Source organism: Trichosurus vulpecula, chromosome 6 (genome assembly GCF_011100635.1).
Source record: "Trichosurus vulpecula isolate mTriVul1 chromosome 6, mTriVul1.pri, whole genome shotgun sequence".
Classification (NCBI taxonomy): Eukaryota; Metazoa; Chordata; class Mammalia; order Diprotodontia; family Phalangeridae; genus Trichosurus; species Trichosurus vulpecula.
Genome location: NC_050578.1, coordinates 66,351,427 through 66,369,864, shown reverse-complemented (window position 1 = coordinate 66,369,864; position 18,438 = coordinate 66,351,427). Strand labels below are relative to the sequence as shown.

Below are 18,438 nucleotides of genomic sequence, written 5' to 3'. Positions count from 1 at the left end.
AAATGAACAATGAATTGATTTCAGAATTGAACACAAGGAACAAGGAACTCTGGGAAATCCCAAAGTTCTTTTAGTAATCTCCAAACCTGCCTCTGGAACAAAAGCCTCAAAGTATTCTTAAAAGCAGTATGCTTAACAATTGTGGATACTTATTAGATATTGATCATCACATCATTCTTCTTTTGGCTGTCAGTCATGGAACACTGTAATCATCGAAAAACTGAAATTAAGTACTACCCAAACTGATGCATGGTGGACCTGAGCAGGATGCATTATGTTATGAACAGTGAATTAAAAAGTACATTTTGTAAAGAAGGAAGGATATCATTTAAAAAAAAAAGATGAGTGGAAAAGATGGACCAGTGAGAATGAGAGATAAATGATAGACATACCACATGCTCCATTAGTGTCTTTGTGATGTCAAGAAAAAGTGGGGAATGCCCCCTCAAATGGCATGTGGAACCTTGTGGTACACCTGTAGAAGCATTGGGGTCAAGGAAGAGAGGTAGACATGGATGAGGCATCAGTGATAGCCCCAAACCATTCGAGATTATGGGGCAAAATCCACACAGGTATAATTGAGTTGACTGTAATCTCCTAAAGGAAAGAAATCATACACTCAGTCACCTGAAGAATTTTAACTGTGACCTCGCCTCAGTTTCCTCATCTCACAAAAGAGGAGATTTAAAGGGTTTCTAAAGTCTCTCCCAGGAAGAAAACTAAATGATTCTTTGATTCCTCTGGTATGATCATGTTGGATCTTTTAACATTAATGAAATGATAGATAAAGAAAAGATAGATAAAGTCCTTAAAGGCAGGGATTGCCTTAATTATCTCTCCATCTGCCATATTAGCATGTTCCTCACATAGTAAGTAAATGCTTCTTCTAGAATGAATAGATGGATGGATAAATAAATCTTGTTGCTGTTATATTTGTTTTTTACCCTTGGTCTACATTGAAAGTCAATTTTCATGAGTTTAATAATATTGCAGTATTAATACTGCAAGGGTAATCTAACCTAATAACAACAGCTTGCATTTAGGTAGCTCCTTACATGCCAGGAATTATGTTCTGCACTTTATAAATACAGGGTGTCCCTAAAGTCTGGACATATAGGCAAAAATGCATATTTTGAAATATTTGGAATATTAGGAAACCTTAGCCCCCTTGACTTCTTTTTCTGGGGTATGCTAAAGGAGTAGGTGTACTCAATGACAATCACAGATTTGACACGCTTGATTGAACACATAAAGAGCAAATGTGCTAAAATTGATGGCAATGTGGAGTTATTGCATCAAGTTCACGTGAATTGTGCAAAGTGCATCCACCTTTGAATCACAAATGATGGAAATCATATTGAAGATATCATTTCTTAATATTCCAATTAAATAAAATGTTGTTGAAAATTTCATTCATTTCACTTCTTGAAAATATGCATTTTTGCCTGTGTCCACATTTTAGGAACACCCTGTATTATGTCATTTGATCCTCACAACAACCCTGGAAGGTAGGTACTATTATTATCTCCATTTTATAGGTGAGGAAACTGAGGCAAACAAAAGTTTTGTCTACTGTCCAGAGTCACACAGCTAATTGGATTTGAACTCAGCTCTTCTTGATTTCAGGCCCAGTGCTGTTTTCATTGTATCTTCCAGGTGCCTTTAACTACACATTTGTAAAGCACCAGAGAATAATTGGATGTATTCAAGGGGAAATTAGGAAATCAGAAAAGGAAGAGCAGGAAAATTTTATTTAGGTTTAAATTTCTGGATACTAGGCATAGTGGCTTTTATAAGGTTGTCCTGTTCCCTAGTACACCACCAGGGATATCTAAATGCATCTGTGTGAGTTTTTGTAAGGCACCACACTAATATGGAAGCATTTAATAAAATAGTCTTTGATTATCATAAAAAAAATTGTTAAAGCAATTATGATTCAAAACCTTGTTTCACACATACCCAAGTTAGGAGGTAATTTTAGAGGTGGTGTGGTCTCAAGTTGTACGTAAAAGACAAGTCTTCATTTTGAACCTGTGTCATGATGCTGTCCTTGGAAACTCTAAGCTTTATGACCTTGGCAGAATGAAACAAGGTGTAGTAGAAATAGAGAAAGATTTTGACCAGCATTCAGATCCCAGGCTCTACCATTTATTACTCGTGTAACATCTTTGGCAGACTGTTTCTTCACCTGTAAAATTAAGGGGCAGATTAGATCAGCGGTTCTCAAACTTTGTGATCTTAGGACTCCTTTATGTCTTAAACAATTATTGATAGATCTTAAGATTTCTTGTTTATGTAGGTTATATCTGCCCATATTTACTATATTAGATATCAAAACTGAAAAAATAATATATTTATTAAGCAATTTAGAACTGATCCTGATAAGCTCATGACATATTGACATAAATGACATTTTATGAAAAATATTTTTCAATACAAAAAATAATGAAGTGACCCCATTTTAGACATTTTTGCAAATTTCTTTAATGTCTTGATTAATAAAAAGCAGCTGGATTCTCACATCTGCTTCTGCATTCAATCTGTTGCGATACATTGTTTTGGCTGAATACAGGAAGAAAATCCCACCTTAAATAGATATATAGTTAGAAAAGGGAGAACAGGTAGATGATATCTTACTATTATTATGAAAATAATTTTGACCTCCTGGACCCCTTGAAAGAGTCTCAGGAACATACAGGGGTCCATGAATCACATTTTGAGAACCTTTGTATTAGATATTTAAGGGACTTTCCTCTTCTCAGGTTCTATAATTCATCTGATTTTGTGTTAATCTTTAAATATATGCTTTAAAAATCTACCAACCCCATTGTCAATAGGGTAAGTTACCTTAAGTAGAGTGTTCCTTTTCCAAAAGAGATTGAGATTTCACTGCCCTCAGAGCTCTTCCCCACCCCCCACCAAATCTCTAATTGTAGTAATGCCTGGTATTAGTACTTCTAAATGTGTATTTTAGTTCTTCCTAGGTCAGGAATATTTAGTGTGCCTTTGAATTCATTTACAAAGCTGGTTCCATTTATCCCTCCCCCCAAAAAGTAATAGCTGTAGGTAATCATGTGCATGCTAGAGGAGGGATGACTAGACTTCATAGAGAAGTCTGCAATGTTTATTCCCTTGTGGACCCGCCATACTTGACTTGCTGCATTTTCTTTCCTAAAACTTCAAACTGAATTGATCAAATTGAAACATTTATGAAGTGCCTACTATATGCCAAGCACTATGTTGGGCACTGGGGATATAAAGACAAAAAATTGGAAAGTATGTTTAATGGGAGATAATATGTAAATATATAGAAGTGCATACAAAATAAAAACAATGTAATTGGAGGAAAGAAGGTACTAGCAACTGTGGGGAGATCAGGAAAGGTTTCATGAAGAAGATGGCGTGGAGGAGAAAGGAATAAAGAAAATTAGCGATTCTAAGAGGTTAACCTTTTTCCAAACACCATCCCCTAAAATGCTTCTAAATGTAGCATATACCTAGACTACCAGCCCCTCAATCTTTCTCATTTGGTATGTCTATACCTTTAGTTTAATTAAAACCTCTTTGATATTTACCATGGCTGATACTGTCAGATTCAAATCTGGAACGAATGAAGGGAGTTCCTGATCTTATTTTATTCAACGTCACTTCTACTATCTCGAGGTAGGTGAAGTGTATCTATCAGTAGCCTGTCTATCAGTTACCTTCCTTCCTATATATTCGAAGCCTTTTTCTAATCTTCCATGGATGGATCAGTGAGAAGGACACTATTGCTTTAGCACCCCTCAATCTGACAGACGTCAGTAACAATGAAGTAAGGAGGTGATGTAGAAGGGATATATTTTCAGGATGGAAAATATACACACAATAGCCAAGGACGCTTATATGTGCTGATGGCTATGGGTGGATCGGAAAATACTACCAAATCTCATTCCCCACTCCTACTTCAATTTCTATGCGGATGAAGGAGATTTTCCTGAGTGACTGACTATAAGGCTACAATTTGAACTGAACTTCTCTCTCTGCTTCTTCAACTTTGGTAAAACAAAAAGGCCAGATCTGTGATAACAGGTTGAAGCATCATCGTTCTGCTGTGGCTTTGGGGTAGTGCGACATAGGTGAACACAATAACAGTATAATAATAACAGCACCAATAACGTTTTCATCACAAAACAACAACAAACACTAGTAAATCGTGTAGAGCAAGGATTCTGTAGTTCCAAAATAACTGGTTTATTCATCCGTCAGCGCTCACCCACGGAACTGCAAAGACAGGGGGCAACCAGAGACAGGTCGCTGGATTTCTTTCTCCCTTCCTTCCCTTCCTCGTTCTTTGCACCCCTTTTCCTCTTCCTTCCCGCCTCCCCACCTTCTCTGCGCCCCCCACCCCCACCCCCCACAGCGTAGGAACACATACACACACACTTACTGCACTTAGTTGTTCACACTGCGGCTCAACCACACCAGGAAAGCACAGTTGCAAAGGAAGAGAGGGTATACTTTTGCACCGGGGTGGGCAGGGCTTCTCTCTCCTCTGCCTTTCCGCTCTCATCCAACCCACCCTGGCCATTCTTCTTCTCCAAACCAGGCCTAACAGAGTGACTGACACCTGAGCAGGGACCAGGAGGTGGAGGCGGCAGGCTGGAAAGAGAGAAGGCGAGAGATTGAGAGGGAGAAAAAGAAGTGAAAGGGGTGGGGACGAGGAGGAAGAACAAGCAAGAGAGGAGGCTGCTATATGACAGTGAGTGACAGTACTCCTGAGCCAATACACAGGCAGATCTAAGCTAAGGGGAAGGAGAGCTTAGTGGGCGGGATGAGAGAAGGAGAAAGAGGAGGGGGGGAAGGGGAGAAGGAGGAGGGGGAGGAGGGGAGGAGAAAGAGGAGGGGGGAGGAAGAGGAGGAAGGGGAGGAGGAGGAGCAGGAGAAGGCAGCGGGCAGAGGTAGAAGAGGTGGTGGTGGTGGTAGTGGTGGTGGCGGCGGCGGCGGCGGTGGCGGCGGCGGTGGAGGAGGAGGAGGAGGAGGAGGAAGAGGAGGAGGAGGGAGGAGGAGGAAGGAGAAGAAGAAGTGGAGGAGGGTAGGTTGCTCCTGGAACTGTGTATGTAGAGCTTGGTGGTTATGCCTCTGTGAGTGAAAGGAGAGATCCTAGGAACCAGAAAAGGAGAGGGAGAGAAAGAGACGTATCCGAAGGCGGTGGCAGAGGAAGCAGCAGCAGCAGCAGCAATCTGCGAATGCAACAGCAGCAACAGCAGCAGCTCAGGGTTGCAGTGAAGAAACAGCAGCAGCAACAGCTCAGAGTTGCAGTGAAGAAATAGCAGCAGCAGCAGGAGGAGCAGCAGCAGCAGCACTCCCCGCCACCACTTCGCCTTGGGAAACCCGGACTGTTTTGGCTTTGACATTTCCGACTATGTTCTCTCCTCCCTCTTCTCCCTCCATGTGATTAAAAAAAAAAAAATCTTGTGTGCGTGTGCGTGTGTGTGTGTGTGTGTGTGTATGTGGGTATTTCCTTACTTTGGCACCCAGTCTTCTGCGCTGGGTGGGTGTTTGTGTGTATGTTTGTATGTGTGTAGCTTTCCTCCGCATCCCCTTTCTCCAAGAATAAAAGAATAGAAAGGCGTGATTTGAAAATAAATAAATAACATATTTTTTTAAAAAGCAACAAAAGCAAAAAAAAAAAAAAAACAATCCTCAAACATCCCAGAGAGGAGGTGGAGGAGGAGGAGGAGGAGGAGTGAAGGAGCAGGAGGAGGAGGAGGAGGAGGAGGAGGAGGAGGAACGCAGGCGAGAAGGCAGTAACTTTAAAGCCAGCCCAGAACCAAGAGCTACAGCCTAGTGGTTTGCAGCAGCGGCGGCAGCGGCGGCAGCAGCGGTAGCGTCGTGTCTCCTAGAGTGTGTGTGTGTGAGAGAGAGAGAGAGAGAGAGAGGGAGAGAGAGAGAGTGTCTGTGTGTGCGTGTGTGTGTGCGTGTGAGTGTATGTGAGTGTGTGTGTGTGAGAGAGAGCTCAAGCGAGTGTGTGCGCGCGCTTGTGTGTGTGAGTGTGTGTGAGTGTGTGTGTGTGTGTGTGTGTGTGTGTGTGTGTGTGTGTGCGCGCGCGTGCAATCGGACTAGCAGCGCGTAGCTCTCCTCCAGCTGCTGGAAATGTCCGAACACAAGGCAATTGATCCGAAGTTATCGACGACGGACAGGGTGGTTAAAGGTAAGCTGGCCGGGCACGGAAGCCCCTGTGTACCGCAGCAGGCAGCCCGGTGTGGGTTTCCTTCTCTCTGCCTCCCCCCCCCCCCCTGTTTTCCCTTTCCTTCTTCTCCAGCCGCCGCCGTCCTTCTAGGATCTCCTGCAACCCTCCCACCTCCCCAGCCCCCTCCTCCTGGTACCTTCCTCCCCTGGTTCCCCCTCCCAGCTTTGGGTATTTTTATTTACTGGGGCGTCAGTTGTTAAATGGATGGGACGTGGGGAGGCGGAGGCGGAGGCGGAGGCTGGTGTGGGCGGCCGGCTTGGGGGCGGGGGGGGGCAGTGGGGGGTTGGTTGGTGGCTGGCAGGGTGTAGCTGCTGTGACAGAAATAGGAAGTGGGTGGCTGTAGCGCAGCCTTGCCATGGGATCGGGTTTATGCATTTTCTTTTTTGCAGCGGGAGGGGGGGTGATTTATGGCTTTTAAAAAATTAATATGACATTTTTATTTGCTCGTGGCTTTCCACTGTCTTGCTCTGGAAGTATTTTCTCAGCGCGCTACATTGCAGCAATTCCCTGACGCCCCCCTCGCCTTCCCTCCCCTCCCACCACCCAGTTCCTCCCACCCCCTTGAAGTGACTGCACAGGACTCGCGAGAGGGAGAGGGAGAAAGAGTGGGGGAGAGCCCCGGCTTCCTTAGTCGTTGGAGTGGAGGCGGAGGCTGGAGGCTGGTGGCTAAGGACGAGCCAGAGGGGAGGAGGGGGTTAGGAGCTGCCTTTGCTAGGAGAGGCGAGGAAAACCCCGAGGTCCCATACCTCCCGCTGCCTGCATCGGCCAGCCCTGGGGCCCAGGGCCACCTCCCCCAAAATATCACAACCACCCCCCTCCTACAAAAGCCTAACCACCGATGGTTAAGAGCTTCCCTTAGAATGTAGCATACGTGGAAATCTCCATTCTGACAGCTGGGGCTACCCTCCCTCCTGCCCCCTCCCCACCTCTGCTCCCTTTTACCGAATCTAACGGGGTTATCTCTCTGTCTCTGTCTCTGTCTCTGTCTCTCTCTGTCTCTGTCTCTCTCTCTCTCTCTCTCTCTCTCTCACACACACACACACACACACTATAGATTTATGATGATTATTGCTCTTGGGTTTGCTGCTAGGGCAAAAGGGGGAAGGAAGGAGAGCCAATGACAATTCGAAGCCTGCTTTCTCACTGGGGGAATCCACCGTCCTCGTCTTGCCCACTATTGGGATGGGGGTGGGGACAGGAGAAAAGCGAGTAGAGGAGGAAGAAACCGTCCTGGGAATCCTTGGAAGGATAAGGCATTCAGCAAATTCATTCGAAGAGAGTGACAACCCCGCCCCCCTTCCCCATCACCCTGCCTGCTGAGAATCAGAATCTAGCCTCCATGGGTTTGGGGGGTGCTGCGAAAACGGGCCTTTAAAATACTCCAGAATTTGCTAGGTTGTTGACTTCAGTGGTTGAGGTTGGGCTTTTGTTTTGTATTTGTTTTCATCTTAAGCCGAAAGGGTATTCAATACACACTGGGCACCAAATATGGAAGCCTCCAATAAAGTCATGTATCCCATAATCATTTCTTTTTTATTGATGATTTGGGAGTTTGTTTGAAAGTGAAGTTTACTCAGAAGGAAAAAAAAAAAAACAAAAAGACTGTGTGCCTACAAGAAGATGGAAATTCTCAAACTAGTTTTGTCCTCATCATTTTCAAGATGATCCATTTTATGCAAAAAAAAAATTGCACCTTTTCTTTTTTAAAAAATTGTCTTATTGGAATTTCTGTGGATGTTTGTAGACACCATTTCTGCATAAGTGCTTTATTCATAGAAATTTTAAAGCACAGAAAAAAGTCTGCAAGTAACTTAAAATATGAATATAGGTAAGAGCATCGTATGTTCTCTCTGCAGGCTTTGGCTCCTATGGACATACTAGTAAAGAAAGTTTTTAAGGAGAGCTGTATTTTGTATCATTTAGCTATGTTACATCAGTTAGCTATATGTTGTATAAGCTATTTGTTATATCATGGTGACTTAACGAGATTTAAAAAAAAAAAAACCTTTATTCTTTAGCAAGAGTATCAGAGATTAAATTAGAGCTCCCTAGTATATGAAGTTTGAGTTTGCTTCTGTTTTTTATATGTGGTTGAACATCTTTCATAGTCAAAATTAATGTCACTATAAGAATTTTGACTCCATCTTTAAAATAATAATAATTCTATTCCTTCACCTATAAACTATACTTTCTGTTTTCATACAAATTGCCCAGATTCAATATATACATTTTGGTGTATACTTTTTTTTTTATTTTTACTTTACAACATAAAGACTTTTAGATGTTACTTCTATGTGATACTAATTATTGCTTGTAATTGTCCTATGATGTGATATTTCAGTCACTCCTTGACTAATACGTTCTCTTGTCCTGTAACACAAGTGTCTTTTTTCTGACTAAAATGCATATCTCCATTCCTGTTCTGAAAATTTTTTTATGTTTACATATAGCTTAAAAACCATATGTGCCCGTATTAGGCGACCTGATTTGTATTTGATTTATCTGGACTTTTTAAAAAAAATTGAAAAAAGTTACTATAGTTTGCCATAGTTATGCTTTTTGGTAGGTATACTCTTGAAGATACGCTACTCTTGACTTAAAAAACGATTGTAAGCATTTAGATTTTTTAAAAATTGCTTAATACAATTCATGGTTATTATTTTTAAGATTTCTCTAAACATCATATTTCACTTTTGGTTAAATATGTACAAAGGCCATCAAATTTTTCTGAGATATTATTTCTTCTAGGGCAATGCCACATACTTAATGAAAAAAAATTCCTAGGAAAGTATTATATTTGTGAAAATGCACTAAATGTTCATCAAACTTTGGCTTTACTGTAGGCTATGGTTAAAACTTTTCCTTGGTGGTGCTAGTTGTATTTATTCATTAGGCCATGATTATCAATCACTTTATAAGGAATTTAGAGATTTATTATGCATGTTTAACCAGCTAGAAGGAGAGGAAGGGAGGGGGTTGAGAGAGAGACAGACAGACAGACAGACACAGAGACACAGAGACAGACAGAGACAGAGTGACAGAGAGAGAGACACAGAAACACAGATACACATTGAAAGAGCTAACTTCAGAGTCTAGAAAATGAAGGTTCAAGGCCAAACTTACCTGTTTGCCCACATTTAACTCTTACCCTCACCATACCCAGACAATTCTATAAGCATGTCAGTTAATAGGTAATTTAGATGAATTTTTCATACACTGGGATTCTTCATAATGATGATATTATAGGTTAGATTTCCCTCCCCTTCAAAAACATTTTTTACTCAATATTAAGCAGTATTTCAGTATTGATCTGGGAGATTAACATTTGGGTTCTTTGTCAAGCCTAGGGCACATCTACCCATTTTATTTTATTTTCTTTAAACTAAACTGGCTTTATATTTTTAATGTGTCATTCAGAAACATAAGAGGGTTTAATTGTGATTTTGTTTACAATAATAAGATGATATGCCTCTGGAGAGAGAGGTCAACAATTCACAATGCAGTGTTTTGTTTTTTTTTTTCCTTTGAGGTATGTTGCATGGGTTATTGTGGGTCCAGAGAATTGATTTTCTTTCTAAGCTTTATAAATGAATGGGAATGGTGATGGCAGTGGAGAGTTAAACAATTCTTTAAGACATTTTAGAAAGATGATACAAAAGAAAGACAAAAAATTACAGTACTTAATTTTGATTTTTTAAAATTATATTCCCTAAAACTCTGAGGGATGAAATCTTGATATATAGACATTTATTACATGTGAATTTTGGAGTTTAGAAATATTGCTTGGATTTTTCTTGTTATGAATTTGTTAGAAGAAACACATTATCAGACTTAATGGGAAAGGAGAGGTAAAATTGTAAAGTAAGTCAGAGGAAGGGAGGAGCCAACAAGTTCCCATGGCTATCGACAATCCACCAAAGTGTTGCCCCCATAGTTCCTGGCCTAACTCCTAACTCTTTCTTGATTATTTTCCGTTAATTAAAACCTTGGCCTATGTAACATGACCTCAGGACCCTGAGTTCTGCCAGATGACAGCTAGCTAATTAAATAATCTAATTGGTGCTAATAGGTGTTGATGCTTTAATCTTCCCAGGTGTCATATGTGCATTTTAACAGGGGCCTTCTGGAGACAATGATTTAATCCAAAGGACTAATTCTAATGGTGGCAGTTCCTGATATTTCAACAGGCTAGTGAGGAAGATAGTTTATTTAACAGAGTTTTGTGGAATCCTTTAAAATGTTGTGAAAGCATCAACTTTAGTGAGGGCATATGGAACAACAAAAGATACATTCTTTCCCATCTGATATATAAATGTTGCAGAAGTAAGATACACATTAACAGGATGTCCCAAAAATCTTAGTGCAACTTGGAGTTAGTCTTACAGCTAGTCTTACAACTGCATTAAGACTTTTGGGACACTCAGTATAAATTCATTGGTTAAGAAACAATTATAAGGCAACAGTTACCAACTAAACTATTTGTGTAAGGTACTGTGGATTTTGTAGCTAAACCAGTTATATTTTGGCCATTTTAAAAATATAACAAAGACAGTAGAATATATCATATGAGGTAGAATATTTACAATTAGTTGAAATTGAATATATAATGCTATATATTTTAGTAGATGAGAGAAGATTGATCGGAATAATTTTGTTTTACTATCTTTTTTTCAAAACTGCTTGTATGTGTCCTGTGCATTTTAGTGTTACAAAAAATATTCATTGGAAAACTAGCTAAAATTTGTAATATCTCAAGGTCTATCCTTTGTACTATCTAAGAAGAAATGATTTTTTTAAAATTAAATTAATCCTGTAAATTAGATGACTGAGATAAAGGTTTACCATACTTGGGAACAAACTGTTCTAAGATCCTAAGTACACTTGTTCACATGTCCTTGAAAATTGATAATTACAGATGATTCTCATCTAGTCATTATATAGACCACCAATTCTGAAATAGTGGCAGTTCATTTGCTGGATTTGGTTTTAAAAATATCTTCTGATTTTGACTTTTCACTAATTCAGATTAGTCTTTCCCCAAATTCTTTCATATTAGTAAGGTTTTGCTATATCTTGATTGTAATACCTGTATTTCTCTCTCTCTCTCTCTCTCTCTCTCTCTCTCTCTCTCTCTCTCTCTCTCTCTCTCTGTCACACACACACACACACACACGCACACACACACACACACACACTGCATAAAAACTTACATACCAATACAAAAAAAAGTTTATGTGCCAGTACATTGTAAGGTCCTTGAATACCTGTCACAAATGGTAGAGACAGCATTATTGAGAGTTCAGAAAAGGGAGAGATTTCTAGGCTGGCATGTGGAAGGCTTCATGGGAGAAGTGGACTTAGAACTGAACCAAGAAGGAAGGGTAGGATTTGTGGAGGGTACTATAAGGGAAATGAACAAACACACATACACACACACACACAGATTTTTCAAAAAAACTTTTCTAAGATGTGATTTTATTACCTGCTAATAAGAATGAGGTGTATTATAATAGACTTTGAATTTATAAATATCACTTTGGGGCCTTTTTATTGCTATTTGAATGCATATTACTATTTTTAATACTATATATACCTTTTTATTTATAATAAGCCAGGTATGTATAAAGTTGCTAGTGGAAGCTAATTATAAAACCAAATAGAATCAAATGTATTTTGAAGTGACCTCAATGGAAAAAAAAAAGGCTGTCTCTTTTTGGTGAGTCTGCTTAAATTGAATTTTTGAAAATTCCATGAAAATATTATTTTACATCTTCATTGGTTTAGCTAATCAAATAAATATGGGGCTAACATCAGTGGAATCATCCTGGGCAACAAAATGCATGCACACAACTTTTTATAGTACTTAACAACGATTTAGTTATTCTTCATGGGAAACCCTTCCATAGTCATACCACTCCTGCCTCCTCTTATTTCATAATATAGTTAAGGAAATGAAGGTGGAAAGTTCAATTACCCAGGGTCACTCAAGTCAAAAGCAGACTGGGACCAAAATGCACATTCCCAAGGGCAAGTTCCTTCTTCAAGGAACCATCGCACCTGCCTCTTTGTAAATGTATTTAGAATGTGTGTGTGTGTGTGTGTACACACATACATATATATGTATGTATGTATGTGTTTGAGAGACTACTTCAGTTATTTATTTTGTTTTGCTTTCTCCATATTGAAACAATTTGGAAGACAAAGCTTTATTTCTGCCCAAATCTCATAGAAAAGAAACAGTCTTAAGTTTTAATCAGATTTACCATTAGATAAGGCATCCTAAAGAAGTAACAGAAAACGGATACTTTTAATAGGTAAGTTGATAAATAGAACATTTCTTGAGTATTTTCTATTTACCAGACTCTGCCAAAGCTGAGGATACAAAAACAAGATGGTTCCCATCCTCAAGGATCTTACTTGATAGTAGGGGAAGAAAAAAATTAAAGAAACCTTTAAGCTGAAGAGGGGAGGGAAGAAAGTTGCCCAAATGGGCAAGGCAGCTGATGGAAAGGAGAAACAGACAAAGAATAGGCTGAAAGTGAAGTGAGTAGTGTGACTGGGGCATCTCAAGATAAAGTGATCTAGGCTAAGGACTTATCTATCAGTAAGTAAGCATTAGGGTAGTATCATCCTTAGGTGGACAAAACAGCTAGTAGGGAAATGGAATTGAGTAGAATGAGCTGGAAATGAAGTGATTGTTATAACTCAACACGCAGAATGCAACACTGCTATTATCTTGCCAGGAAGTCTAGTCTAGAAGGTAAGAAGTTTTATATCAATTAGATTTCATTTCCTTTAACTCTGCCTCCTTCATGAAGTCTTCCACATTAGTCCAGAGATGTCTCCCTTTTTTTAACTCCTAATAGCACTATCTGTCTCTACCATATGTGCCAAATATTCAGAGATGAAAAATGTTACTTACTTCAAGGACTTTAAGATGTACTGGCACATAAACTGTTTTTATATCATTATCTAACTTTTTATGTATGTAACGTAATGAAAATGATACCACACTAAGACTTAAGATACCCAAGGCCCAACAGTGGCTTTGCCAGTAGTAAGCTTTCTAAATTTGAACACTTCTCTTAACCTCTCTGGGATTCAGTTTCCTGACCAGTAAAGTGAGCGGGTTGTACTAGATGAATGGATGAAGGAAAGAATTTTTTAAAAAGTATTTTTTAAGCACTTCCTATGTGACCAGTGGGGCAACTATATGGTGAAGTGGATAGAGTTCTGGGCCCGGAATCAGGAAGACTCATCTTCATGAGTTCAAGTCTGGGTTCATATACTTATTAGCTGTGTGACTGTGGGTAAGTCACTTAACTCTGTTTGCCTCAGTTTCATCACCTATAAGATGAGCTGGAGAAGGAAATGTCAAACCACTCCAGTATCTTTACCAAGAAAACCCAAATGGGTTTGACAAAGAGTTGGACACAACTGAAACATCTGAACAATAGCAACACAAATATGACAAGCACTGTGCTAAGCAAGAGGGGTACAAATAGAAAGAGTGTGAGGCATCACTAAGACCTATCCCAGCTCTAAAATATGATGCTATGTATATCTCATATTCACACTCAAATTGTAGGCCCTCATATTGTTGAAGTTCCATGTCATGCTTCCTTACCACAGTTCAGCCCCACCCCAGCTGCTATCAATAAATGAATATCGATTGATTGAATGAATGAATGTGACTTCTTGTTGTAATGTCCATTAATGGTCTAGCCTGACACGATAGATTTTGTGTTTGGTTTAACATTGATTGAAGAGAGTTGAAAATGACAACTGATGTTTGTTAGGTATCACTCTTTTCCAAATAGTCATCAGGTCAGAATTGAAGTAGGACAGGATTTCAGTTTGTAAGTTTAGAACAGCATAGTTTTATTTTGCTCTTCTAACATTTTAACCTGGACTGTGCTACCCATTTCACTTGAATTCATGCAAATTTACTAATTATATTGAATATAAAAATAATTTAAAAAAACAGAGGTTGATATCTCTCCACAGTTAGTAATTAAGATTTATTTGGGGGGAGGGGGGAGTTAGGGGCCAAAGCTTTGTCTGTCACACTCCCATCCCACTCTGCCTTCTGTCCTTAAGGGCTGCCCCTGAGGGCCCCCCACAGACAGGCTTTCAAATCTAGGACATGTTTTCAAATCTAGATTCTTAAGATGATGTCCTGAAATAGGTTCTCAGCTAAGAAGAGGAGTAGGAGGTGAGGCAGGGTGATAAAGTAAAAAAAAAAAAAAAAAAAGATTAGAGATTTGGAGTCCCAAGGCCTTGGTTCAAAGCCTGACGGCCATTCAACTATATGCATAACATTTCTCTAGATTTCTGCTTTGACATCAGAGTTGAACTAAGTAGCCTCTAAGTTTCCTTCCAGGTCTAAATCTATGATCCTTCAATCTCACATTCATTTTTGATGATGAAGAAAGGGACAGTAACTAATGGACATCGCTGTTGGTTTAGTGGAATCAGATTTTATTTTTAATTGTCAGGATAATTGTCAGCCTCTTTGATTTTTTTCTTCTTCCATTCCCAATCCCATTGCATTACATTGTAGCACAAAAAGATAACTGTAGCACAAACTGGTTAACACGAGGCAACTGTGATATAATGGAAGCAACATGGATTTGTAGCCAGCGGATAATCCCAGCCAAACATTAGCTACATGACCTTGAACAGACCATGAAAATCCTCCCTGTCTCAGTTTTGTCATCAGTAAAATGGAGATGATAATATTTGCACTATCTACCTGGCATGGTTAGTGTGAGTCCCAAGGGGAATAATGCCAATTTAATTGCTTCGTAAAACATAAAATCAATGAACACACATATATATGTATGTATATAGTCTAGCATTGTTACAGTTGGAGATATAAGTTAACTGGAAATTTGCATATTCATGCAAAATGATCAAATTAATAATGAGCATTTTTAGGGTATGTATATATCAAAATGTCATGCATATTTAACCTGGTGGTGTGAATGTGGTACCTTCTCAGAGGTGCTTTGGTAAATGTTTAAGAAGAGGCTCTTTTGGGGAAAACTGTGCACTTGACACATTTTTAAGTTTAATTTGCATTGCTAGAATTTTCTTCATCACTTTCTAGATCAGAGGTATTAAACTTCCAAGGGTAGTGAGGGGCAGCCTGTGGCCAAAAAAACTTCTGAGTGCCACTGGTACAGGATTAAAATCTAATTGGGCAATGTTTAACAAAATAAATAAGAATACAATATGACATCGACACTGTTAATTTGTGGTTTTCCAAATCAACATACGGGCCCACAGGGATCTGTTTCTATTTGAATTTGACATCACTGGTCTAGGCAATAAAAAAACCAATAAATGAAGAGATGATTTGCAGCATTTGATGTTTTTTGAGGCATAAATTCTCACATTGAAAATTTGACAATTGGTTCTCCCAAAGCCAGTTGGAGCTGGCTGCAGTGTAGCCCTACTCCTATATACAACACAAAGATAGATGCTGTTCATTGAGATGTAACCTTGAACAGAGCCAAATTTCAAAGTGACTTTATAGCCATGAAAAAGTATATTATAACCAAATAAGCTTTAGTGTTTAGTGTGTATTTTTCAACTATTTTGTAATTATTTGGTGTATATGGTGACTATTAATCACAATATTTGGTTAACTAGAATGATTCATTCCCTAACCCTGCCAGCCAACAGAAAGTTTACTGTAGAAGGATTGTGTATGATAACCCAATTGGTCTGGGTCAATTTTTGGAGTTTAGTCATTATGAATAGTCTATTGTATCAACCAGTCTAGCTCCTTCAGACTTCATTTATTAACTTGAAATTGAAAAAAAAAGCCATGAAGCTTTCTTTGATTTGTTGTTACATTTCTTATGTTTCCAAGCTTATGGAAAGGAAGAAAAGATGAGTTTATTGCTTTATTATTTGTTTTATATTAACCTAGGGTGGGGACTGGGCCTGTCTCTGCCTCCTGACTTTCCTGGCTTCCTTCAATTCCTAGCTAAAATCCTACCGTCTATAAGAAGCCTCATCTGGTCCCCCTTAATGCTAGTACCATCTTTCTGTTGATGATTTCTAATTTATCCTGTATATATCTTGTTTGTACATAGTTGTTCAGGTATTTTCTCCTCTATTACAATGTAAGCTACCGAGATCAGACTACATGTGTGTATATCATCTATATCTATATCTATATCTATATCTATGTCTATATCTATGTCTGTTTATCTGTTTACCCAGTGCCTGGCATGTAATATGTACTCTATTAATGTTTATTAACTGTCTCACTATAGAAAACTCCCAGATGAGGTATTCCCTCTACCAATGGACCTCTGTACTTTCTCTGTAACCAGCAATCATTGGCATTACAAAGACCTGAATTTAATTTAGGGCTTAGATATACTTCAGCTATGTGGCTCCAGAAAAGTTACTTTGCTTCTTTCTGTCTTTGTTCCTAATAGCATCAACTTTCTAGGATTACTGTGAGGTCAAAGTAAAATAATATTTGTAATAGTGCTCTGCAAACCTTAAAATGCTATATAAATGCTCAATATTATTATTGTTACCACTAGACTTAAAGAGTTGCCTAGAATAATGAGAGATTATATGACTTGGCCAAGGTAACACAATCAGTATGTGTCAGAGATGAGGTTTAAACCTAGTTCTTCTCGGCTCCAAAGCTAGTTTTCTATCCATTAAACCAGGCTTCTTCCCTTAATAGCTTATACATTTTAATTGAATATACAGTTATCCCTTCCACATAACAACGTTCCCCATCATGGTTTCAATACATCGTGGGCTGGCATAAGAAATTAAATAGAATTTTTGGAGAGTTTTGTAGAAGCCACAGGAAGACCAGCAGAGAACACAAAAAAAGTTTAGAAACTTAGAAATGCAATATGTGTGTACGTAAAATTGTATAATATCAATATTTTATTTTTAATACCCAAATTTTACAAAAGGTACTGTAAAAATGCCATAAAAGAAAAAAAATCAGATATCTTCTCTGGTGCAAAGAGAAGGCTAAGAACCACATCCCTAACTCTCATGATGTGGAAGGGATAACTGTACATTTACTTCTTCCCTTTACTTAAGTACATTATGCCAAAAGGATATGAGAATCATATAATGTTAGGGTTTTTCTCTCAGGGCCTCAGGGGTTAGGTCTCCAAATCCATCCTCCTACCCAAGACAGAAATCCTATGGACAGCATCCCAAACCAATTGTCATAAACCTCTGACTGAATTCTTCTGGTAATCACAGAGGGAGCTCACTACTTTTGAAGGAAAACAATTCAATTTGTGGATGATGTTACTTTTCAGGAAGTTATTCCTCAATATGAATAAAAATTCTACTTCTTCCATTTCTACTTAGGCTTCCGTATGATGGCTGTCTGAAGTCAGCTCTCAAGTTATCCTGACATCTTCTCTAGTATAAGCATCTTCAGTTTCTCTAAGCATTCCTCTTATGACATAGACCTCCCCAAGATCCACATAGTCCTCTTCTAGACATGATCTATTTTGCTCATTCTGTACTCAGAACTGAATACAATAATTAAAATGTGGTCTGTGAATGCAAAGTACCTTACAACCTCCCTTGATTTGGACCTTACCATCTACTTCTATTACTGTAGCCCAAAATTGCGTTAACTTTTTTTAGTATCTATATCACAGGACTGACTGCTATTGAACTTGTAAATAGCTCACCAGGTTTGTTTTTTTTTTTTCACATAAACTAACATTCTTCTTTGGCCTGTACTTACACAGATTTTTTATCCCACAATAGGGGTTTACATTCCTTCCTGTTAAATGTCACCTTCTTCATTTTAACCCAACCTTCAGTAGTTTAACATCTATGTTTTAATTGATTTAATCATTTGGCAGATTTGAATTCCTCCAAACTATTATGTGTGAACTTGATGACCACTGTTTTTCACAAGTTGTGGAAGAAACGCTGTGGTCTCCAAGGATTTAAAATTGAGAATTGTCCATAGTACAATCAGCAAGGTTCATGGAGGACACAGTTATGTTAAGTACTGGTAAACAAGAAGGCATGAGGGAGAAATGGTGTAAGAATGTGATCAAAGACATCTATCATCAAAAAAAAAAAAGATGGGGAGGTCATGTGGCAAGTGTGAGGGATTAAAAAGTGACTAGTCATATGCACTAATGGTATCTTTGCCATGTCAAGAGAACTCAGAGAGGGTCTCC

At 38.8% G+C, this 18,438-nt stretch overlaps 1 protein-coding gene and 1 long non-coding RNA gene across 3 annotated transcripts in view; one reads left to right on the top strand and one right to left on the bottom strand.

The window, feature by feature from the left end:
• Nucleotides 1–328: 328 nt before the first annotated feature.
• LOC118853950 lies at nt 329–4,733 on the bottom strand. The gene is made up of 3 exons (XR_005010693.1): nt 4,430–4,733; nt 1,960–2,188; nt 329–597 (listed from the first exon to the last, which is right to left on the bottom strand). It is a non-coding gene; the product is annotated as an uncharacterized LOC118853950 (long non-coding RNA).
• Nucleotides 4,734–5,736: 1,003 nt separating this feature from the next.
• Nucleotides 5,737–18,438, top strand: part of PPP3CA (protein phosphatase 3 catalytic subunit alpha) — a 396,094-nt gene continuing 383,392 nt past the window's right edge. Inside the window, exon 1 of one of the 2 annotated variants that reach the window (XM_036762610.1) lies at nt 5,737–6,193. In XM_036762610.1, the coding sequence (XP_036618505.1) occupies nt 6,136–6,193 (58 nt within the window). In that variant the 5' untranslated portion in view covers nt 5,737–6,135. The remainder of the gene's footprint in view (nt 6,194–18,438) is intronic. The other variant, XM_036762611.1, reaches the window with a different exon arrangement.